This window comes from Pelodiscus sinensis, chromosome 4 (assembly GCF_049634645.1).
Source record: "Pelodiscus sinensis isolate JC-2024 chromosome 4, ASM4963464v1, whole genome shotgun sequence".
Classification (NCBI taxonomy): domain Eukaryota; kingdom Metazoa; phylum Chordata; order Testudines; family Trionychidae; genus Pelodiscus; species Pelodiscus sinensis.
Window position 1 is genome coordinate 22,727,524 of NC_134714.1, and position 24,597 is coordinate 22,752,120.

Below are 24,597 nucleotides of genomic sequence, written 5' to 3' on the forward strand. Positions count from 1 at the left end.
GTTCTAATCTGATCCAAACAACTTTCCCTGAGAAACCTCAGTGAGATGTATGCTTAAGATTTATTGTGAGTAGAGGATATAACAGGATCAGATAACTTTGATTTGTACAAAAGGGAAAGTGTGATCTCTTTCAAGTATCCCTGGCATTCCTGGCAAAATTGTCTTCTGTTGTTCATTAAAGGAAAAGTGATAAGTAAGCTGCTGTCCGTTCAGAAGTAAGAATATGGATTTGAAAGCTGGTTTATTTACAAACAGATGAAAATGCTTGTCCTCCGATAGCCTTCTACCAAAGTTTAGTAATAGCTAACCGTGTGTTAGAGGCATGATCCTTTGACTATAGAAGCCAGTTAAGTACAGGGACCACTGCCTTTCGCATTTTGTCGGAGTGGAAATCATTTTGTGGACCAGAAAATGAGAGTGAGTCTGAGCTAGCAAGCTGCACAAAATGGACTTTACCTGAAGTGTGCCAGAAATATGGGACTAAGAACTATGAGGAGTGAAAAACCTAAAGGTGAACTTCATTACAAAGCAAGGAAAAATTAAAATCTGGAAACAATTCTATGGGCTAAATTCTGCCTTCATAAACTGTGCAGCCACGTGCTGTGGCACAAGACTGTGAAGAGCAGTGAGCCCAGTTAGGTGACACAGTGTTGTCCATGATTCATAGGTCTGTTTGAGTCATGGCAGGTTGTATTCAGCATTATGTCAGCTACTTGTGTCTAAGTGCTGCTGGGATCTGTATTTCATCACGGTTAGCTAACCTGATGATGAACACAACTTCTGGCCGATGCTGAAATTGTCAGCAGGATGGTGCCAGCTAATTGTGTTTAATCATTCCCGGGACAAGGATTTAATCATATGACGCTGATCTACACTAACTGTATTGGAGCAGATAATGTGACTCTTTATTATTGTTTTCAAACATGATAGGATTTTCTAGTGAAGACACGAAGGAAACTGCTCAAGGTGATATTGTCTAAAGTTAAAGTAGGATAGCACAAATATGGATTGGGTCAGAATTTTTCTCTTTAGTTATTACAAACTAACCAGCAAGGGATACAATTGAGAATAGCTTTGGTTTGCACCAAACACTTGTAATGTCTTAAGTTTTCTTTATTCAAATTGATATCCAAAGTTTCTTATTTCAGTTTTGACTTGTTTTCTCAGTCCCGAGGTTAAGTGCCAGTGAGGAGGGGTCATAGGAGGCAGCATATATTAGCTCAGGTTATATGTATGGGTGAGGAAAATGTTACGTCCTGGAAAGAAGAGTAACACAGCAGTGCACTGAAAGACGAACATAGCAATATATTCAAGATAGCCAACTCCTATGGTTAAGAAAGACTAGAGACTCTGGGCATTTCATCGGAGTATGTCAACATCACTGATACCCGTCCCAGGTCTTATTTCTCTTGAGCCCTCTCTTGTAAGTGCATCAAGACAGGCACATCTGTTCCGTTTATTTCAAGGTGCTGCCTCTCTTTCTTTCTGTTCTTTTTAAAATTGGGGAGGGGGGTGCGTCTAGACTGGCAAGATTTTGTGCAAAAGCAGGTGCTTTTGCGCAAAAACTTGCCAGATGTCTACACTGGCCGCTTGAATTTGCGCAAGAGCACTGACTTTGTAATGTACAAAATCAGTGCTTCTTGCGCAAATACTTTCACGCTCCCACTCAGGAAAAAGCCCTCTTGCGCAAGAGGGCCAGTGTAGACAGGGAAGAACTGTTTTGCGCAAAAAAAGCCCCGATGGTTAAAATGGCGATCGGGGCTTTCTTACGCAAAATCGCATCTAGACTGGCCATGGATGCTTTTGCGCAAAAGCATCTGTGCCAATCTAGATGCGCTTTTGCGGAAATACTTTTAACGGAAAAATTTTTCCGTTAAAAGTATTTCCGCAAAATCATGCCACTCTAGACGCAGCCGGAGAGTATATTGCTAACTGCTAGGTTTCTTCCAACCCACGCACAGTTTTGAAATAAGTTGAACATATTGCTCTTAGAATGATATCCTTGTGGAAGAGGCAACCTGATGTTTGCAAGACTAAGATAAAGTGATGGATATGATGGAGGAGAAAGGAACTTATGTTTTCTGGCAGGGGTTTGCAAAATGAAGGGATAAACTCCAATATTGAACCTAAATGCTTTAAATGTATCCAGAGCTAGATAAACAAAAATCCATAAAATGTGACCATTTCATAAAATGAATTAACGTTTTACTTTAGATTGCAGCTTCAATAGATAGATGAAACATTTATCTTTAATGGTGATCCTTCTACCCTGGTTCCATGCCAAAATCAAAAGAAAGAGAGTGTTAAAATAATCGTGGTGGTTCTGTTGCAGAGTGCAGTGCTTTGAGTAATTTGAAAGAGTTATTTATCTCATGCAGATAGTAGGATTAGACATCCTTCATCACTTGACTTTAGAAACAAAACTACACTTGGAGTTTTGGAAGCTGTGTGAGAGCTCATATATGTCTGACAAGCACTAACCCCATATCCATAATCCCCTGAACCCACCGCACGGGAGATTGCCTTTGTGTGTGTGACAAATGCTTGTGACAGCAAATAGATTGAGCTCAGGAAGGTATGAAATGTATGGTGTTATTTAGTTTCCCTTTATCAAGATGGTGAGTTGAGCAAATATGCAGGGAGGCATCATATTAACAAAAATTAGTGTCTGTGTCCAAAATTTTCAAACGTGGATGTCTAAAGTTAGGCACATGATTCAATATTTTGGCAAAATGCCCTAATTTTTGGAAAACCTGAACACTGACAGTTCCTACTGAAATCATTAAGAATTGTGGGAAGCCAGCAGCTTTAAGATACATTTGACTGGCATGCCTATCTTTAGGTGCACATGCATGAAAATGTTGGCCAATATATTTTTGGTTGTAGAGTTATGATGGGAATCAAGAGATATACACTCCATAAGCTTGAAGTGGTTGTATGCAGCCTATTTCTGAAAAGATAAGGGTTGTAATATGTTTATAAAGAGTCTTCTGCAAAGTTAGCACAATTATTTTGCAGAAAGGACCTACATTGCCTTAAAGGCTAAGAGGCTTCCTAGTTCTCAATAGGGCTAATCTGATATGGGGAAAAGTATTTTACACTTCATCAGGAAGATAGCAACAATTTAAGTTTCTCACCATCATCTTTCCTAAACTAGCTTTATATATAAGGAGTTATTAAAACGTTACAAGAAAATGCCTTCATCCCAAAATGTCTTGACTGGTTTGATTAATACATTTCCAGTGATCATTTCTTATTGAATCATAGATGTGTAGGGCTGAAAAGGACTTTGAGGAGTCCAGCTCCCTATCCTGAGAGAGTATTATGTAAAACTAGACCAAGATAGGTGTTTGTCTAGGCAGTTTTTAAAACCTCCAGTAATGGGGATTCCACTATCTCCCTTCAAAGCCTATTCTAAAGCTTAACTATCTTTGGAGATAAACATTTCCTAATATTTTACCTAAATCTCCTTACTTCGTCTCTTACCTTCAGTGGATGTGGAGAACATAGGCATTTAAACTAAGGATGCAGAGAGTGCTGCACTACCTGTTGGCTTGAAGTAGTTTCCTTTATATACAGGTTGATGGTTTAATTCAGTGGTTCCCTGCATCCCCACTATAAAAATTGTTCAAGACCTTACAAACAATTGATCCCCCACCCTCTTTATAACAGCCCTTAAAGTATTTGAAGACTGTTTTAGAGACTAAAGGTACCCACTTTTTTACCTGATTTAGGAGGCCAGGTTCTTCTAACCTGTCTTTTTTTGTTGGGTTTCAAAGATCATGTCCGAGACAGAAGAAACAAACAATACAAGAGCATAATCATTTAAAGGTGTTGTCTCTGGATTCTTGCGTGGGTTCCTAGACTTATTAAGCAGTCAGATGAATTGAATGTTTTAGCTTTTGAGATTTCATCATACATTGGGGATGACTTATTGCCCCGGTTTGGTTTAAAGTTAGGACTCCCCAGCAGCATGCAATAACGAACACCTACAACTTGAAATACAAGTCTTGTTTTTCCCCAGGTGCGGGTCCCGGGTGAGCCTGGCGGATTGATGACACACCGATGAAAATACACCAATTCCCCCCGCCCCCCATATGACCGAGCATGTGGAGTCGGTCTGCTCTAAGAGCATGCTCAGCGACCTTTGATTCGGGCAGGGATTGGGGCTTGATTGAGTGAGGTGCTTCAACAGGTGCCGTAGTTTAAGCAGATGAGTAGTCACCTTGGATTGTTCAGCTGCTTAAAAGGAGGCAGGTGCTTAAGTACCTTCGCTGAATCGGGGCCTTCCTGAGCTGCTCTACGATCTAGGCTGATGGGAAAGGGCTTCCCAGCCTTTGCCGGCGTCACACGTGCCCGAACACAGCAAGGCGGTACAGGACACTCGGGCGGGGCACACCTCTGGAAACTGCCGCAGGGAGCCTTTTCGCGCCGCAGAAAGGATTTAATAACCTGAGGGCGCCTCCCCCCCTTCGGAGAATCCCGATCCTCAGAGCAGTCAGGGGCTCCGCCGTGGCTTCCTAACTTTCCAGAGTTTAGGAGCAAGGGGCTGGCAACGTTTGAGATCCCGACGCCCAGTCTTTTCAGGGTTAGCGGAGCCGCAGTCCAGCGGTTTCCCCTGCCCGCCAGCATATGCGCATCTCAACAAGGAAAGCTGTAATGCCTCCTCCCGGACAGGTTTCCTGCAGATCGCTGACAGTGCCTCCTGTCCCCACCGCTGCCCTGGCCCGTCCCCCCGCTACGCCGCTCGGATCGTGGGAAGGGGAGAGGTTATACGGGAGAGAGTTCGATAGCTTATCAGTTCTGTCCAAGGGAGCCAAGAGCAGGAGCGTCTTTATTCCAGATCTTTATTCCTATAAAAAGTTCATTTAAAAAATGAACGCCCGTTTTACAAAAGAGAGACTCCATAAATAGGACATTCCGCTTGGTCCCGGCTCGTGGCGCTTCTAGTATCTAACAACATCGGACTCGATTTCCTGGTATTTTGAGAGCCATTTAAAAATCGGTCGTCACCCAGAGATACTAGACGCCCCACCTGGTGTGATCCGGGCACCCAGCGACCCCCTAGGACGCAGCTGCTCTCAGACACACACACACGGACCCACTCTCCCCCGCCCCCCCTAGAAAAACCTCCATAAAAATAGGAAACGCTGTGTTACAAAAAGGGGTATTTACAAGGTGCATATGGACATGCGGCACGCACGGAGCTGGCCTGGCAAATCAACATGATTCGATCAGAGAAGGGGCAGCGGTGACACTTCTTGCATGAAGCTCGCACGTCAGCCGCCTGCAGCCCCGAGGCTAAGGAGTAGAGAAGCGCCTGCCAGCCCGCCCCCGTGCAGGACGGCCGCTCCCCCACCCACCCCAGTGCCATTTCCTTTTACACTTGGATGACCACCGTGCTAGGGCTCTGCAGCCGGTTTTTGTACTGGTCGAGCCAGCTCCGCAGTTCAGAGATCTTGTAGCCTTCTGGTCCTCGGCCTCCCTGGTACATCACCATCTCCTCCTGGATGATGTAGAGTCTCTCAAAGTAGGCTCCGTAGGCGGCGCTGGAAGCATTGTCCATGGTGTCCACTGCCAGGGGGCAGCCAGGCGCCCCTTCCTGCATCAGCTGAGCCGCCCTCAGCCTGTCCTGGAGGCACTGATGCTTGGGGATCTCGTAGGCTGCGTCGGAGCTGACCCAGCCGTCGGAGGGGTGAGCCTCTTCGATGTACACCAGCAGGAAGTCAGCGATGTCCACGAAGTGCGCGGCCAGCCGCTGGAAGGACCTCAGGCGAGCCATGAAGGGGGGTCAGGTGCAGCTCCCGAAATTCAGGATCAGAGGTCTCTTGCCTCGGGCATAGTCAAGGATCCGGAGTCGCTTTTGCCCATCCAGCTGGATGACTTCGGGGTTGGGGGCGGAGGAGCCCACGTGCGCTGACTTGAAGAAGTCCAGCTTCTGCCCGTGCCACACGGCTTTCAGGGACTCCAGGGTGAACATGCGGTTGGAGTCGGACACGCAGACCGGGGGGTCGTCAGGGGGTGGCTCCTGGACAGGGCTGCCTTCCTCCTCCACCCTGCCCATCAGCAGCACCTTCTTCCGGATGCACAGAAAATCCAGGAGCCAAAGCATCAGCGCGGTGAGCAGGAAGCGGGGCAGCAGGAGGAAGCAGGCAGCAGCCTGGGTGAGCAGCTGCAAGGTGTGAACGCCGAGGGAGTGGAGCATCGTGAGGGCTGCTGGGTTCCGGCTCTCGCCCCCCTTCCAGACACGCCTGCCTGCCGGGCTCCTTGCAGCTCAGCTGAGCTCCCGCTTCTCTTTAAGCCCATTTTATAGTCAGGGATTTAAATGAAAAGTGACTCCACCTCCGGCCGGACCCCGCCCCTTTGGAACTGAAGCCTGGGGATTACCTACCCCTCCGCGCCAGTGACCTAAAAATACACAGCGAGGCAGGAGGCTAGAGCCCCGCCGTGAGCTGCAAGGGACGTGCCACGGCGCAGGGAGCCAGGACGCAGCCGGGCTCCAGAGGCAGATAGCAGGCACCATTCCCGGCCCGGGACAGTGCAGCAGGGAGGGAGGGGGAGCCGCAGCCGCAGCGCACGTGTGGGGGCAGCGGGAGTGTTTGCCATAGGCGCTGCCGGGAGACACAACCTCGCTGCCCGGAGGCAGGGCCAGTAGCTCTCTGCCATTGAGCGCGAGTATTGATGCGTTTTCTCTACCCTACCCCCGCTCCATTTCGGGACCCAGAAACTGCAGCCGGGCCGACCAGCGGAGGCGCGGGGCAATGGCCTCTCCTTTGCCGGGTCAGGGGATGGGACACGGGGGCTTCTGCCTTGTCCAAGCTAGAGGGCTGGCCCTGGAAGGGGCCGTCGCCGGCAGGGGCGTTTGGTTACAGGGCGTTTAATTCTTGCTCCGTTTTTGATCCGCCGCAAACCAGCGCCTCAGCTGGGGAGCGATTGCAAACGGCCTTGCTGGGCTGCAGCCGCCGGGGGGGGGGTGGTCTGTCCCGGGGAACGGGCCGGGGGCGCTTGCCAGGTTAGTGACCGCTGCTGCCTCTTGTTCCCAGACCTGTTGACAGCATGGAATCAGCGAGAGGGGAGAGAGACAGGGAATTCCTCGCCACTAGGGGTAGCTGTTGTCCGAAAGCTGAAAGGTCCCCGCTTTGCTGCGGGCGGCGAAGGGAGCGACCCTCCTTCCCTCTTCTCAGAGCCGTGGCCACCTCTCCAACTGTAATCTTACATAACCCCTCGGCTCTTCAGTCTCCCGCAGGAAGCAGAAGCCTTGAGTTCACCTTGACCAAGTGTCAGTTCACACTGACAAGCAGGTGCCAGACTGGAGGTGAACTTGTGACCTGTTTGCTCTTCATTCTACCCACTCTGATCCCTGGGGGAATGTCCTGTCTTTGAACATTGCCCTCATTTCAGGCTGCAACTGAGATCAGGACTCTGCTGTACTAACCATGGTGCAAGTATACACTAAGAGATAAATCTTTGCCCCCCTCCCGACATCCAAATCCTCAAAGGTAATATAAGTCCATAATAATGGCTATACTGGGTCAAATCAAATGTTAATCTAGCCCAGTATCCTGTTTTCTGATGGGGCCAATCCCAGGTGCTCCAAAGGGAATGAATAGAACAGGTAATCATCAAGTGAACCACCCCCTGACACCCATTCCCAGCTTCTGACAAACAAGAGGCTAGGGACACCATTCCTACCCATCCTGGTTAATAGCCATTGATGGACCTTTCCTTTATGAACTTTTGAACCCTGTTAAAGTCCTAGTCTTCACAACATCCTCTGGCTAGTAGTTCCACAAGCTGACTGTGCATTGAGGGAAGAAATACTTTGTTGGGTTTAAACCTGCTACCTATTCATTTCATTTGGTGACTCGTAGCTCTTGTTTTGTGGGAACAAGTAAATAACTTTTCTCTATTTACTTTCTCCACACCAGTCTTGATTGCATAGACCTCTATCATTTCCCCTTCTTACTTGTCTCTTTTCCATGCTGAAAAGTCCCAGTCTTATTAATCCTTCCTCATATTGCAGCCATTCCATACTCCTGATAATTTTTGTTAATTCCTAACTGCCACTGAAATGGGTCTGAGCCTTAGCATGTAAACAAAAAGGAAATGCTATTTATCCTCATTTAACAGATGTCAAATAGAGGCAAAGAAAGATTTGCTTACTCCTGAACTGTGGCAGAACAAGGAAACAGAGTTCAGACTTCTTCTGTGTTAGTTTGGTGTCTTTATCTCATGACCATTTTGGCTCATCCTTTCTAAGAAATTCTCAGCCTCCAAAAATCTAGGTCGGTCTTGTTTATCTGGTTATGTATGTGCCTCCCCATCACAGTAGTATCTGACCTCCACCTTTGTTTGAACAATTACACCATTTATTGTCTACTTGATCATCTGGGCAAGAGGTAGCAAATAATGTATTACCAGATTTCATCTGAAGTGACTGGAATAGAATTTGCTGCATGCAATGGGGTTTGTAACCATATGGAACAAGCTAAATCAACATTGACTAAAAGTCAGGCTGAATGTTCACTTTAAAAGATCCAAATAGACAGAGACAACAAATAAAGTAATGCACGGGGGAACCCTTTCCATGATCAAGAGGAACAGAGGAGAGACCTTAAGTGGAGTATTATGTGGGATGGAGCACAGTATCCATAGTCAGAACCTCTTTGTTTTATAGCCATTATTTCCCTTAACATGCTCTCAGTTGGAAGTTCAAAAGTATTGTCTAATTCTGACTGCCTCAGTTGTTGTGTGGTCAGTTAAGATGGCAGGTGCCTGATTTTCAGCAGGTCTCAGGACCTGAAACGCCCATTAACTTCAGTGAATACTTCTGACAATTTGTCTGAAGACACTCTGCTTTAGATTCACCACCAGTAAAACGGAGGCAATAACACTTAAGTACCTCACAAATTAATGGTCATGTAAATGTTTTGAGAGCCCTGGAGAAAATTTATTCCAGAATAGACTATTGCAAAATAATGTGCCCCCAGTCCTGAGGCCAACTGTGGGTCATCCTTAATGTGTGACAACAGTTAGTGAAGTGATTCAGTGTTCCGTTATCCAAATGGAACTGTATTTTTTATCTCCTTTTTACTAGGCACCTCATAAAGACATGTTAATGCACTAGGATTGTTCTTTGTCTTTGAGCCTGGACTAATAACTTATAGTGCACGCCATGGTGCTCTGTACAGGGCAAATCACTGAACAGTTATTTACTGTATTGTTAAACTTATTGTTGAACTTCGCAAATGGGCCTCTTGCCACCCCTCAGAGCAGTTACACAATCTTCAAAACCACAAATTAAAGCTTCTAAATGAACAGAATAACAAATTATGTTAGCTCTAAAGAAACCCCCAGCAAAAAAACTTGAACTCTCCTTTTAACTAAGCTGACAGACAAAAACCTGAGTGAACAGATGGTCTTTGCAACCTTGAAAATCAACAAACTTTTCTCTGACAGACCATTGGGATGACTCTGAAGCACCAAAATATGGAGTTTTACATAGACTTGTTGATGGGGAAAAGTTGGAAATTCAGTCTCAGTTTATGCATCTGGAAATTCCTCACTTTCCATTCCCTGGAAACAACTTTGGTTTATTTTTTCAGTTTGAAAGGTAGTTTTGAATGGTGGCTTTCTATTCAGAGGAACAATCACTGTAAGTGGCTTCTGTCTCTGCTCGTTTGCTCTGTACTCCAAATACAATCTGTGGGCATGATTTCATACTGATGTGAAGTTATATTAGATAGTGTCTAAACTCAACCCCCACTTCCACTTAAATAACACTAGAAGGATATTGGGACACTGGAACAATTTGTGCAGTAGAGGTGCCATTAAACCGAACTGTAAATCCTAGAAATAATGAGTAGTCCTGTGGCACCTTAGAGACTAACAAAAATATGTAATATCATGAGCTTTTGTGGGTAAAACTCACTTCATCAGATGAGCTGGAGTGGAAATAACAGAAACAAAGATACATATAAAAGCAAAAAAAAGTACCTCTCAATTGTAGGACCAGTGCTAATGAGGCTAATTAAGTGGGCTGCAAGTGTCCCATTCTTAGCTTTTGATGTAAAAATGCAACTGTTAAAGATAGGGGAAACTGGCTTTATAATGTGACATCCAGTTAAAGTCTTCGTTCAAGCCCAGGGTAACAGTCAAATTTATAGATAAATACCAATTCAACACACTCTCTCTCTCTGTAATTGGCTGGTGAATTTCCTTTGTAGAAGGATAGCTACTTTTAAATCCATAATCGAGTGACCAGACAGGTTAAAATGTTCCCCTACAGGTTTATTTGTGTTACCATTTCTGATGTCTGATTTGTGTCCATTTATCCTTTGTCATACAGACTGTCCAGTTTGGCTAATATACATGGCAAAGGGGCATTGCTGGACTTGATGACATATAGGTCATTAAAGGCTGTGCAGTTGTATGAGCCTCTGATATTGTGGCTTATGTGGCTAGGGTCTGTGATAGTGTTTCTTGTATAGATATGTGGACAGATTTGGCAATGGGATTTGTTGCAGGGGTAAGTTTCTGGGTGAGTGTAGCTGAGGTGTAATGTGTGGCTGCTGGAAAGTATTTGCTTCAGGTTGGGGAGTTGTCCGTAGGTGAGGATTGGCCTTTGAGGGTGTGGGATTGTTTTCTACTATAGGTTGTAGATTGTCAATGATGTGCTGAAGGGGTTTAAGCTGGGAGTTGAAGGTGATAAGCAGTGGTATTCTGTTATTTTCCTTGTTGGGCCTACCCTGAAGTAGTTGATTTCTGGGTACTTGTCTGGTTCTGTCAGTCTGTTTCCTCACTTTCCCAGGTGGGTATTTGAGTTTTAAGAATGCCCGATAAAGATCTTGTATAGGTGGGACCTGCCTGTGCTGACACCTTTGGGACCTGAGTGGTCCCAAACAATGGAGTTTGCCGGACCAGGAGAAATTAAGAGTCCCCACCTAGCTCTAAGCTCTTCTCCTGGCCAGGGTGGTGCTCCTTACCACTGGCCCTGCTGCCTCCAGCCCCACATTGCACCAACTCCAGGTGAGGGCTGGCTTCAATGCCTCCAGCCCCTGCTGGGGCTGTGCTCCCCACCTCCAGGCCTCACCAGGGCTGTACTTCCCACCACCCTGGCGTGCTGGGGCTCTAATCCCCCACCACCAGCCTGGCTGGGCTGCACTTCTGAACCTGGCCAGCCAGGGCTCTCTGGTCCAACAATATCTGATGTAGCTGGGCCAGCGAGTCCTGGATTGTAGAGGTTCAACCTGTAGGTATTTGTGGGATTGGAGCAAATACGATTGTATCTTGGAGCTTGGATGTAAACTCTAGATATAATGGAAACCACTTCAAGCCAGGGGTGCTGCAGCATCCTTTGTTCCAGGATTTATGGAAGGAGAGAGAGGTATACTCCACCTGGCTTGATGGAAAACCTGAGGGGACTTGTGTTCTTGGCATATTCAGACACCAAAGACTTCCAGGATAAATTGGCAAGGACCATTTTATAGCTACTCAACTGGACTTTGATTTTTGGATTAAAGTAAGCAAAGGGAGCTCAAAGACACACTGAGAAACTATGGAATTTGTTACTGAATTTAAATCTCTCCTTGCAGACGTGAACAGGAAGAGGAAGCAACTGCGAGTGAAAAAGAGGGAAGCTGATCCCCATGAGCCCTGTAATACAGCTCTGAGTCTACTATGTGGATGCTGGCTCAAAAATAAATTAATAAACCAGACATTCAAAACGCTTTGAGAATAGGGGATCCAAATTGCCTCAAATAAAGACAATGACCAGGGAAAATTTGGGTTTGAAAACTGAACCCAAAAGTATTAGATCAAGAAGTCTGGGTAGTCAAGCTACTGGATGAGCTGATAATTGTTTGGATTTTTTATGGCTAAAAACTGTAATGAATGCCAGGCTGGTGTTTTATAAATCTAGTCTGCAGAAATTCCCATTAAAGTAGCAGTCCAGGTGAAACAAAAGGTTTGTAGGTAATTGGCTCACAGTGAACAAGTTTCCCACTTCCATGAACAGAAATCATTATGATAGCTACATGCTGTGGTAGCTTTCCAGAAAAAGGAAGAGAGGCAGTGATTGAAACCTGTTTTGAGACCCAGGGTCTTGGGGGAAATGTTAGCTGCTAAAGCTGTTGTGACACTTATGTAACCCTTCTGCCAGGCCGAGTAAATAGCAGCAGCAAGGGCCGGGTTCAGTGTCTAGGGGTCTCCTCCCAACGAGGTAATACAACACTGGCTCGAGCCCCCACCCAGTGACCTGGGAAATCTTACATACACCTCTGGGTGCCTCAAAAGAGGCAATTCTTCCCTTCTCGCAAGCACAGAGCCTCAGTAGAGTAGCAAACCTTTAATAACATGAGGTAACCCAATGAGCAACGGCCCTCCCCCCAGCCACAAATCTCCCCAACGTCCCAAAAGTCCAACACCCCAAGAGTCTCAGCCCTGGGTCAGTGCCATCCCAGGGTTCAAAAGTCCACCCGGCAGGGTTTCACCATTCCAACCTGGAGGGGTGGGGATCGATGCACCTTACGTGGCCCGGCGGTGGCTCCGCCTCTCCGTGCTGCCACCGTCAACGCGAGTCACTCCGCCACACTCCACTTGTCGTCAGGTAAGCCGCCTCCACTGTCCGGCTCCGCAAATCCACCAACCGCCTCAGTCCACGCTCCGGGCTGCCAGCTGGTTGCTCCTGCCGCTGCTCCACCAGCTGCCGCTCCTACCAGCCACAGGCCACCGCCAGCTGCATCTACTGTCCACCTGTGCTTGCTGGTTGCCCCTTGCAAACTGCTTTGCTAGCAGCACAGCGCCAGGCTCCCCTCAGCAACAGTGATTTCAGCTCTTGTCCACAGCTCAGCAACAGTGATTTCAGCTCTTGTCCACAGCTCAGCAACAGTGATTTCAGCTCTCGTCCACAGCACACAGTGATTTCAGCTCATAACAGAGGAGCCTTAGCGCTGGCCCACAGCAAAGTTAGCTCCACAGCTCAAAACTAGACTCCTAATGGAATCTAAATTAACTCTGATATTCCACAGTGGAGAGAGAGGAGGGAGTGCAATCAGTGTTGTTTAGGCCCTCAGACAGGGCCCCACCACCAGGTACCAAGACCTGTCCCCAACCTCTCTCAATTTGACTGGGTTTGGAACCCATGCCCCTTGTCTAGAGAGTGCTACTTAGTTTATGGCGAATCCCTCTGTCATAAACAGTTCCACCATTCCATTGTCCTTGATTCACATAATCAGGGTAACAACACTTTTATCCCCTCTGCCTCAATAACAGAGAGACTGGGGCTCCCACAGTGGCCAAAGTGACGATTTGGGCTGCTGTGGCACATGCTAGACAGGGTGGGTGTGTCTATGCAAATTGGGCTCAGCCCCTGAAGTCTCTTTGCACCACTTGCCACAGTTCGCCACTAGATGTCAGAATAGAGTTTACCCTGACCCTGCTTACATCCTCCCCCCAGCCAAGAATTTGTCGTCCCGACAAATCACACCACCTACTATACCCACTCACTGGTTCCCCCCAAAGGGCCTCAGGAAGCCCACTTTAGCTTGTACAAGCCTGTGTGCTAAATGTATGGGCTCCTCACTAATCACTCCAGGTGCATCATAAGTTAACCGTTTTACTGGTCTTATTACCCTGTCTCGTCTATTGAGAATCTCTGTTCCCATGGTGGGGGAAACACCCTCTTGAGTGATAGATGGTGAGGTTACCTCTGCTGGCCCCTCGGCTACTGGCATAGGCCCCTGCGTTTCTAGTTCTAACAGTGCAGGGTCCAGGGTGCCCTGGACATCCTCCCCTTGTATGTCTCCACTTTCCAATAACCTGTGTGTGTCCTCACATGGGGGTCCCACCAGTGGCACAGGGGTGTCAGAAATGGGCATAAATACTTCTGCCATGGGGTTTAGGGTGGCAGAGGTGGGGCTCTCTTTTGGTTCAGCTGATCGATCCTGAGATCTTGTCCCCCTTTCCGGATACACCACGGTTGCGTCCTCCTCCTCAGACTCACTCTCGGGTGCGATGCATAGGGGTAGGTTAGCTGCAGGGGGCTGGCTGTCCATGATGGAGGGTGGCTTTGGCCTAGCACCCTTGTTCTGCTCGGTTGCCCTGTCATGGCCCATCTCACAAGGGGTGCTTACCAATTCCCCCACAGGAAGCAAAAGGTTTCTGTGTACTGTCTTTGTCTGCCCTGGACCCTCTTCAGGTTTGATCTTGTAGACTGGCAGGTCTCCCAGCTGTTCTATCACCAAGTATGGAATCGCCTTCCATCGGTCAGCTATCTTGTGTTTGCCAGCAATACCCAAATTTCGCAGCAAGACTCTGTCCCCAGGCTGGAGTTCTTGCGAACGTACCCTGGCATCGTAGCGATGTTTGTTGCGGTCTGCATTCTTCCGAGCCGCAGCTGTAGCTAAGCGATAAGCATCCTGCAGCTTTTCTCTTAGTTGGGATGCGTATTGCTGATGAGTTTCATAACCATCTCCATCCTCTAATACACCAAAGCACAGGTCTATGGGTAATCTTGGTTCTCGCCCAAACATCAAAAAATATGGTGTGGCTTCCGTAGCATCATTCCTCGTGGCATTGTAGGCATGCACCAGGAATGCGACATGTTGGCTCCAAGTTGCCTTCTGCTCTGGTCGCAAAGTCCCCAACATATCTAACAGGGTTCGGTTGAACCTTTCTGGCTGGGGATCCCCTTGTGGGTGATAGGGCGTTGTCCTAGACTTTTTAATCCCCGCTATCCTCAGTACCTCTTTTAGAAGGCGACTCTCAAAGTCCCGCCCCTGATCTGAGTGTATCCGGGCTGGGAATCCATAAACTGAGAAATATTTTTCCCATAGTACTCGAGCAACAGTGGTGGCCCTCTGATCACGTGTGGGGTATGCCTGTGCATACCGCGTAAAATGGTCGGTCACTACTAGGATGTTCCCAATGTTCCTTCTGTCTACTTCTAGAGACAAGAAATCAATGCACACCAGTTCCAAGGGCTTGTTGCTGGTGATATTCTTGAGGTATGCGGCCCTCGTGGGCAGTGTTTTCCTTTGAACACATCGAGCGCAAGTCTCACATTTCCTGCGAACATCTGCAGCCATCCGGGGCCAATAGAACCTACTACGAACAAGTTCCAGGGTCCTTTCCATCCCTAAATGTCCAAAGTCATCATGAAGGGCCCTCATGGCCAGGGCTCTGTACTCTTTGGGTAGCACTAGTTGTGTCCGTTGCTTTTGTAAAGGGTCGGTGGTCATTCGGTGCAGCACTCCCCGAATCAGTTTTAGTTTGGTCCACTCTCTCAATAGTAGTTTACCCTCCGAGTTAGGTGGGACAACCGCAGCGGGGCTTCGTCCATCCCTTTTGGCAAGTAGCGTATCACAAATGTCGGCATCTTGCAGCTGGGCTTCTTGCCAATCAGCTGCACTGAGCATGGGCAAGTGAGATTGGTTCAGGGCAATATAGTTCACTACCGCAGAGGACACGCATTCAGGGGGCAGGCCCAAAGCTTCTGCAGCACACCCATGGAGGCTCTCAGGGGCCTCCGGTTCTCGGCGACTCACACTGCAGATAGCTCTCACCCCATCCGGGGGTATCACGGCAACTTCGGGTGCCTGGGGACGCCGGGACAATGCATCCGCATCTACATTGCTTCTCCCTGATCGGTATTGAATGCTGAACTCATAGCTAGCCAAGGCGGCCACCCATCGCTGCCCAGTAGCATCCAGCTTTGCACTTGTTAACACATAAGTCAGAGGGTTGTTGTCCGTCCATACCTGAAACTGAGCACCATACAAGTAATCTCGAAATTTCTCAGTGATGGCCCACTTCAAGGCCAAGAACTCCAGCTTGTGGATGGGATAGCGAGATTCACTGTCGGACAGTCCTCGGCTGGCAAAGGCTACAGGGTTACGTTTGCCTTCCATTTCCTGGTACAGTACAGCTCCCAGACCCTCCAAACTGGCATCAGTATGTAGTATAAATGGTCTGCTTGGATCAGCAAAGACTAGGACGGGAGCCTGAGTCAGTCGAGTAATGATTTCCCGAAACGCCCTTTCACAACTCTCATCCCACCGTGGCCCAAGTGGCTCGAAAGGGCCATAGTATCTCTGCATAGGAGGCTTGGGAGGCCTCCTCTTATTTTTGGTCTTAGATTTGTTCTTGCTGGACTGGTATCCCCTGGTAAGATCATTCAGCGGTTTTACAATCGTAGCGTAGTTCTTCACAAATCTGCGGTAGTAGCCACTGAATCCAAGAAAGGTCTTGAGTTCTCTGTAGTTACGCGGACGTGGCCAGGTGGTGAGAGCTTCTATTTTATCGGGATCGGTACTCACACCCTCTTGGGACACGATGTGACCCACATACTTCACTGAGGTTTGGCAGAACTGGCATTTGTCAATTGAAAGCTTCAAACCATATGCCTCCAACCTATCAAGCACGTTAAGAAGTCTTTCCTCATGTTCTTCCAAGGTTCTTCCAAACACAATCAAGTCATCCAAGTAAACTAACACTTGAAGTAGATTCATGTCTCCCACTACTTTCTCCATCAGACGCTGAAATGTGGCCGGGGCTCCAGAAATCCCTTGGGGCATGCGTTCGAACTGGTAGAACCCCAATGGACAGATGAAGGCTGTCTTCTCCTTATCCTCTTCTCCCAGAGGGATCTGGTAGTATCCACTCCGAAGATCCAATACTGAGAACCACTGGCTACCCAACAAACAGTCCAAGGCATCTTGTACTCGGGGCATGGTGTATTGATCAACTGTAGTGCGCCTGTTTAGGGTGCGGTAGTCGATACACATCCGAATTTTCCCACTCTTCTTACGAACCACCACAATAGGCGAGGCGTAGGGGCTGTGGGACTCGGTAATGATACCGTTCGCGATGAGCTCTTGAAGATGATGGCGTACGTCTTCCATCTCAGAGAGAGCGATCCTCCTAGACCTCTCCCTGAAGGGTCGGGGATCTTGTAGTCTGATGTGGTGTTCCACCCCCTGGGCACATCCAACGTCCCACTCATGTAGTGAGAATACCTTGGGTCTTGCGCAAAGCTTCTTCCTCAGACGATCCTTCCACTCCTCAGGCAACGGTGAGTCCCCGAAGTCAAACTTTGCAGGATCCAACGCCGGAGCTTCAGCTTCACGCTGGGGTCTCACAATGGTTTCAGGCTCAAAGAGGTCTGCAACCTTCTGCCCTGGTCTTACAAACACTTCACGGCCCGTTTCATTAGCAATCAATATAGTCACCTTTTCCTGGGGTTCAGCAGGCAGGCTTATGACACCACTGAGGACCAGTACTCCTTCAGGGAGCCCTCCCTCGGTCGGCGGCTCTACCACTGCTAATGTTCCCTTACTGCCTCTCAGGCAGGTACTCAGGACAATCACCTCCTTTTCTGTCATTGCAGGCACTGCTAAGGGGACAGGCCCTGCATACCTCAAAGCTCCCACCGGCAAGTCAGGCATCACTTTTCTTGTGTCCTCAATTTTCCTATAGGCTGCGGCACAATAGGTGTGAATCACCAGGGTGTTTAGATATTGGTCCCCTGCCCGCTGTCGGCAGTAATCTGCAAGTACCTTAAAAAGGCTGGAGTTGGTCCCTATTAGCACGGACACATCAGAGGCTCCTTTGGGGTCAGGGCATATTAAAGCAGCAGTGTCCACTTCCTGTCTCACCCCAGCAATCTCTTCTGGGAATTCCAGGTGTACTATGATGTATCCCTGATAGGGGTATTCATCCATGCTGAGGCCACACAGTCCAAGCCCTGTCAGGGGCCATATAGGCAGGTGCTTAAGCATCTTCTGATAGAAAGACTGGAATATGATAGTCACTTGGGATCCCGTGTCAAGCACGGCCCTACATTCTGTCCCTTCAACCCTTACAGTGACTTCTGCCCGAGGTCCTATCAGTCCCGATGGGATTTGGGCTGCATGGTTCTTTCCAGAGGAGCCTCCGCACGCGGCAGGCCTGGGCGGCTCCCTTCCCAGGCCATGGGGCCGTTTCCCGACTGTCCCCAAGTGGTCTTTAGCTTTTGATAAACTAGTGTGGGATTCTCTGCATTGTGACACCTGGCAGCGATGTGCCCACCCTGGCCACACCGGTAGCAGAAGAAGGATTGACCTCTCTCTGGTTGCCTGGATGAGGCGGAGGCTCTAAATGTAGTCTTCCGGACTGTGGTAACAGAGGGTTCCTTGTACGTTGAGATATTGGCTGAATCAACGGTATTCTCTAGTTCGGCCACTTTCTGCGTCAGGGCCTGCAATCGTTGGGTAAGTTCCTCTTGAGGATTCACCATCAGTGCTGTGGGTGTTTGTATGGGTGTTGCGCCAGTCGCCCGGTGTGGCTGCACATCCCAAACCTCACCAGCTGCTTGCCTCTCTTCTTCCTCTCGGACCTCTTTTATCAGCCGAGAGTAACTGGGTGGATTGTCTTGCCGTTCCCTCAATCGAAGGTGAAGAAGGATCGGGTTATGATATTGAATTCCTCTCACAATCTGAGTCAATCTAGTCCGGTCCATTTGCTCTACGTCTACTGCTCCCCTCATGATGGCTCTCTGTAACAATTTCTCCAACCTTTGGACATAGGCAGAAACCTTCTCTCCCTTTTGTTGCTTGGCACTGAGGAACTTGCAATAAACATCCTCTGAGCCCTCGGTTCTCCCGAAGGCATGATCAAGGGCCTCTAGACAGTCCTTCACCTTGACCCCAGGGTTACCGAGCTTCAGGGTGCGAATCACATCTAGTGCTGGTCCCCTGAGGCACTCTACTAGTCGCCTTCTCTTTTCAGCCTCAGGCCCCGTCCATTCCTGCAGCATCTCAGTGGTGTGTTCCAGCCAGGGTTCAAATGCCTCCTCCCCAGGTATTGGGGTGGGACCCCCAGAAAACAACCTCAGTTTGCGATAGGGGCCTGACTCAGGGTGGGGTGGCACAACCTTTTCTAATGCCTGCCCCAAAACCTTCACCCACTCATCAGGTGGCGGAGTAGCCTCCCGGGGTGGGACTCCCAGGTGAAGGCCCAACAGACCTGGCATATCAGCGAAAGATTTTCCCTCGTTCCCCAAAAAGGTCGACATTTTCTTTAGAAACTCTACATCTGAGGGAGGGGCTGGTAAGGGCTGGCTCTCAGTGGTTATCACTGTCCACTCATTACCTCCCACTGCTATCCTGCCTGGGACCTGTAGAGGGTCCACAGCTGAGGACAGCTCACATAGTACAGCAAAAGCTCCCTGCTCCCTCACAAACATGCGCCCACGCATTTTGCACTTACTCAGGTACTCAGTGGAAGCCCTTAACATAGGTTCTATTGAGCCCTCATCGAATGCCTCCGGCACCCCCGTCACCAGAACACAATTCTTAGGGTTAATGGACATCCCCTTGCACCAGTCCTCCAACAAGTGTAGGGCCATTATACAAACAGTAAATTTCCCGAATCTAACAGCTCAAAACACCAACAGGAATTTTGGGTTTTCCCAATTTAATGGATTGCTCGCAATGTGCTTGCGGGGGTACTGACCCAGATGATCCCGGACGAGCCCCCAAAAATGTAACCCTTCTGCCAGGCCGAGTAAATAGCAGCAGCAAGGGCCGGGTTCAGTGTCTAGGGGTCTCCTCCCAACGAGGTAATACAACACTGGCTCGAGCCCCCACCCAGTGACCTGGGAAATCTTACATACACCTCTGGGTGCCTCAAAAGAGGCAATTCTTCCCTTCTCGCAAGCACAGAGCCTCAGTAGAGTAGCAAACCTTTAATAACATGAGGTAACCCAATGAGCAACGGCCCTCCCCCCAGCCACAAATCTCCCCAACGTCCCAAAAGTCCAACACCCCAAGAGTCTCAGCCCTGGGTCAGTGCCATCCCAGGGTTCAAAAGTCCACCCGGCAGGGTTTCACCATTCCAACCTGGAGGGGTGGGGATCGATGCACCTTACGTGGCCCGGCGGTGGCTCCGCCTCTCCGTGCTGCCACCGTCAACGCGAGTCACTCCGCCACACTCCACTTGTCGTCAGGTAAGCCGCCTCCACTGTCCGGCTCCGCAAATCCACCAACCGCCTCAGTCCACGCTCCGGGCTGCCAGCTGGTTGCTCCTGCCGCTGCTCCACCAGCTGCCGCTCCTACCAGCCACAGGCCACCGCCAGCTGCATCTACTGTCCACCTGTGCTTGCTGGTTGCCCCTTGCAAACTGCTTTGCTAGCAGCACAGCGCCAGGCTCCCCTCAGCAACAGTGATTTCAGCTCTTGTCCACAGCTCAGCAACAGTGATTTCAGCTCTCGTCCACAGCACACAGTGATTTCAGCTCATAACAGAGGAGCCTTAGCGCTGGCCCACAGCAAAGTTAGCTCCACAGCTCAAAACTAGACTCCTAATGGAATCTAAATTAACTCTGATATTCCACAGTGGAGAGAGAGGAGGGAGTGCAATCAGTGTTGTTTAGGCCCTCAGACAGGGCCCCACCACCAGGTACCAAGACCTGTCCCCAACCTCTCTCAATTTGACTGGGTTTGGAACCCATGCCCCTTGTCTAGAGAGTGCTACTTAGTTTATGGCGAATCCCTCTGTCATAAACAGTTCCACCATTCCATTGTCCTTGATTCACATAATCAGGGTAACAACACTTTTATCCCCTCTGCCTCAATAACAGAGAGACTGGGGCTCCCACAGTGGCCAAAGTGACGATTTGGGCTGCTGTGGCACATGCTAGACAGGGTGGGTGTGTCTATGCAAATTGGGCTCAGCCCCTGAAGTCTCTTTGCACCACTTGCCACAGTTCGCCACTAGATGTCAGAATAGAGTTTACCCTGACCCTGCTTACACTTAAAACAGGAACAGATTCATTTGCTGCTTGCTGGAAGCATTCAGCAAATAGTAAAGAGGGGAACCCTGGTTGCAAAATGGGAACCAAATGATCTAGTAAATGCTGATATAGAAGAAAACTAAAAGGGGCCAAAGTGAGCTCACAGAGTTTCTGTTGAGGCATGTCAGTATGGAGCAGTAATGCGAATGTGTTTTGCACACTGATTGGTAGGTGTAGGCCCTGCTGTGGTGTGCACTAAAAATTCCCCAGTGTGCTTTACCTGTTGTTGTTTGAAACTAGAAAACTCTTGTTGTGCACCAGAGTGTCTGCATGGACCAATAGCGTGCAACACATTAGTGTGCTGAAGAAATCACAGCCCATTAGTGTGCATTGCAGCACCATGTACGCTCCCCATTGCACTTGTTCCAGCATAAGGGTGCACACTTAAATGGGGAGCAGAAGAACAGTCTACAAGATGATATCCTGATATCTAATATGCTTACAAATGTCTTGGGATAAGCTGAAGGATGCCAATCTGAAATTAAACCCAAATAAACGTGAGTTGTTTAAAAAAGATGTCCTTTATTATGGGCACTCAATTAGTGAGGAGGGACTTTCCACTGCAGAAAAGCTTTCCATAGCTGGCTGACTCCCTACATGCTCACATATGTGCAGAATTTTGTAGGACTCTGCTCCAATTACAGGAGGTTTATTTGTGGGGTTGCTAATATTGCAAAACCCTTGGTAGTTGGTTAAGAAATGGAAAACATTTCAGTGGTCAGCAGAGTGTGATGCAGCATTTTCAGACTTGAAAAAAACTCTAGTGGCTGCGGCTGTCTTGGTCTACCCATATTTCAAAACCCCTTTCACACAAGGACACAAAGGTCTTGAGAGGCTTGTTACAACCAAAGTCTAAGTTCTCCTGGAAGAAATTTTCCCACCACTCAAAAAGAAATGCTATTAGTGATTAAATATATGGAACATTTTCATCACTTCTTTATATGGGAAGACGTTTATAGTCAGGACAGACCATGCTTTCCTGCAATGGCTGTTTGGGCCCAGGAATCCTGAAAAGCAACTTGCCATGTGGTTAGAAAAATTGCAGTGCTCTGATTTCACAATTACACACAGGCCTGGATGAAAGAACATAATATTGCTGATGCCATGTGGGATAGGATAATTTCAAATATTGCCATGACCAGGGGAGCAAAGTATTAGTTGCTCAAGTGAAGGAGCACACTATGAAGAGATGACTTTCCCCGCTCTTTCCATAATTTGCAGAAATGCAAACGTTCCTCATTCATTCACAGGACCAATAGGAGAGGGGTTGCAGGAAAGGGCACCAGAACTAAAAGTTTTCTAAAGAGTGGATTGGATCCTGATATCAGAATATCATGTGACTGGAAAATCAGCTAGGAAACACAATCAGCCTGGCCACAGTAAAAGCTTTCAGGTCACAGTGGCAAGTGAATCTGGAAGATGGAATGTTATATAGGAGATTGGAGAAACCAGGCAAAGGGATACAGTTACTGTCTGGTTGTACCAGATGCACCAGAAGTGATGAAAAAAAAGGTTCTGAGGTTCAGCCTTGATTTAAAAAACTGCTGGGCATTTTGGAGTTGCAAAAACCTTAAGCCAAGTGAAGGCAGAATTTCTATTGGGTAAAATGTAGAATCGTGGGGCAGGAAATGGGATTCAAAGAAGTGTCTCCCTAATAGGGGGACTCCCTTTGCAGCAGTGTCTTATGGGATCACCAGTAGAACATATTCTCATTGATGTGCATTGGGTGTTTGCCTGAGACAGAGGCAGGCAATCAATACTTGCTGGCAGCTATAGACTATTTCACAAAATGGCCTGAGGCTTACCCAATAAGAATTAAAAAAGCTGTGATTGTATCAGGGGCCTAGTGAACAAGTCTGGTGAAGAATTTAGAGTCTGGGGGAGTTACACAGTGATCAAAGAAGCAACTGTGAATCTAAAATATTTCTGCAGGCTTGTAATAGACTATGGGTCTGCACAATCTGGAGCACTCCAACACACCCACAACCTGAAGAGATGATGGAAAGGTTCCATAGAACTCTGAGTTTAGCTGACTACGATTGCAGAATGACACCTTAGCTTATAGAATACAATGAGGGTATGTCTACACTATAGAGTTTTGACGGAAAAACGGCTGTTTTCCGACAAAACTTGAGTTACGTCCACACTGCAATCGTGTTCTTTCTAAAGTAAATTGCAAGAACAGTGGGAATTTTCTGACAGCAGTATTCCTCTTTCTACAAGGAAGAAGCCTTTTTCTGAAAGAGCGGGTGTGGACAGGGAGGATGGTTTTCTATCGAAAGAAGAGGCCTCCAGGAAATAACACAGATGCCCTGGTGTACACTCTTTCCAAACTAATCCAAACTCTATAGTTCCTGTCTCCTGCCAGCTCTTAAAGCCGCAGGCACCCTGGACAAGCCTTGTGGCAGGAAGTTGGCCTGAGAGCAGCACCCTGACCTCACGGCTTTCCCTGCCACAGGCCTTGCCACCTATAGTGGAGCCACAAGCCCCCCACAGCCTCCTTGGCCCTCACAAGGAGCAGCCCCAGGGGTCCCAGGATCCACCAAGAGGAACAAGAGGCAGGCACCCTCCTGGTCCAGAGCAGAGATCCTGTCCCTCCTCGAGTTGTGGGGCAAGGAGGAGACATTGCAGGATCTCTGCTTCAAGAGCTGCAATGCAGAGATCTCGAAGCACATGGCCTTGGAACAGGTCCGTAGTAAGGTGACAGAGCTCTGTTAGGGATACGTGAGGGCCAGAGAGCACAGCTCACGCTCGGGGCAGACTCCACACCTGCCCCTATTAACAAGAAGTGCACCGACTCCTGGGGGGTGAGAAAATGTCTTTTCCACCTGTTGTTGTGGACTCCAGCCTTGAGACTCCTGTCATCGCCCGGCCAGAGGTCCCGGTGGAAGAGGACCAGGGTCAGCAGGAAGAGGAGAAGGAGGAGGCGATGGACACCATCACCCTGTCCCTGGAGCTGGTGCCTGTCATCCAGGATGTCTCCCAGGCCTCGTCTGATGCTGGGTAGGGATCTTCAGGTGAGTGCTCTCAGTTTGTCACACACACAGGGCACAGGAAGCGGGCACACAGGAGGTGGGGTACGAGCATTGCTCGGGCTGGACATCGTGCTGCAGTTCGTGCATGTGGAACCAAATGCAGCATTAGTGTGCAGCACGCAGACTCAGCAGGGAGCCCCTGACACAGGTGGGATCCTACTGCCAGGCTGAGGGGAGGCCACATGCATGTCTGGTCCTAGGAGGCGGGGGTGCCCTCACATCACCTGTCACAGCTGGAAGCAGCCTATCCACCAGGGCACAGGCACAACCCCAGACACCACGAGGAGTGCCGCACACAGCATGCAGGCATGCCTGCAAGTGCGAGGCATCACCCACTCCCACGGGCAGCGCTGCCAGCTGCAGGTGTGTGTGTGGACACCAGGAAGGGCCAGGCTGTTCCCAGCTCCTCTGCTGCCCATGGGATCCCACTGTGGCTGGACACGTCCCTTGCCTGCTTGTCCGTGGGCTGGATGGGGGGGCAGGAAGTGGGCAGCATGGTCCCCATGGCACCTCGGAGCCCCTGTGAGGCAGGACCTGCTGTGCAGGCCACACATGGCCTTGTTCCCGGGACATTCCCCTCCTCTGGCCCGAGGTGTCTGCATGGATGACTGACTGCTTCTCCCTCTTTGTGCTCTCTGTAGCCGGACCAGTCGGGACTGAGGGGCGAGCCACACCACCCAAGCCAGTTGCCACAGCCTGGGAGACCTAAAAGCGCGCCAGGGTCCAGGAAGAC

At 48.9% G+C, this 24,597-nt stretch overlaps 1 protein-coding gene and 1 long non-coding RNA gene across 2 annotated transcripts in view; both read right to left on the reverse strand.

Annotated features, from left to right (window-relative positions):
- LOC142829075 (uncharacterized) overlaps nucleotides 1-24,597 on the reverse strand; it is a 128,120-nt gene that overhangs the window by 10,793 nt on the left and 92,730 nt on the right. The window lies entirely within an intron of this gene.
- DIO3 (iodothyronine deiodinase 3) lies at nucleotides 4,832-6,535 on the reverse strand. The gene has a single exon (XM_006139638.4). The coding sequence runs from the start codon at nucleotides 6,203-6,205 to the stop codon at nucleotides 5,381-5,383; it is 825 nt and encodes a 274-aa protein (XP_006139700.3). The 5' UTR covers nucleotides 6,206-6,535; the 3' UTR covers nucleotides 4,832-5,380.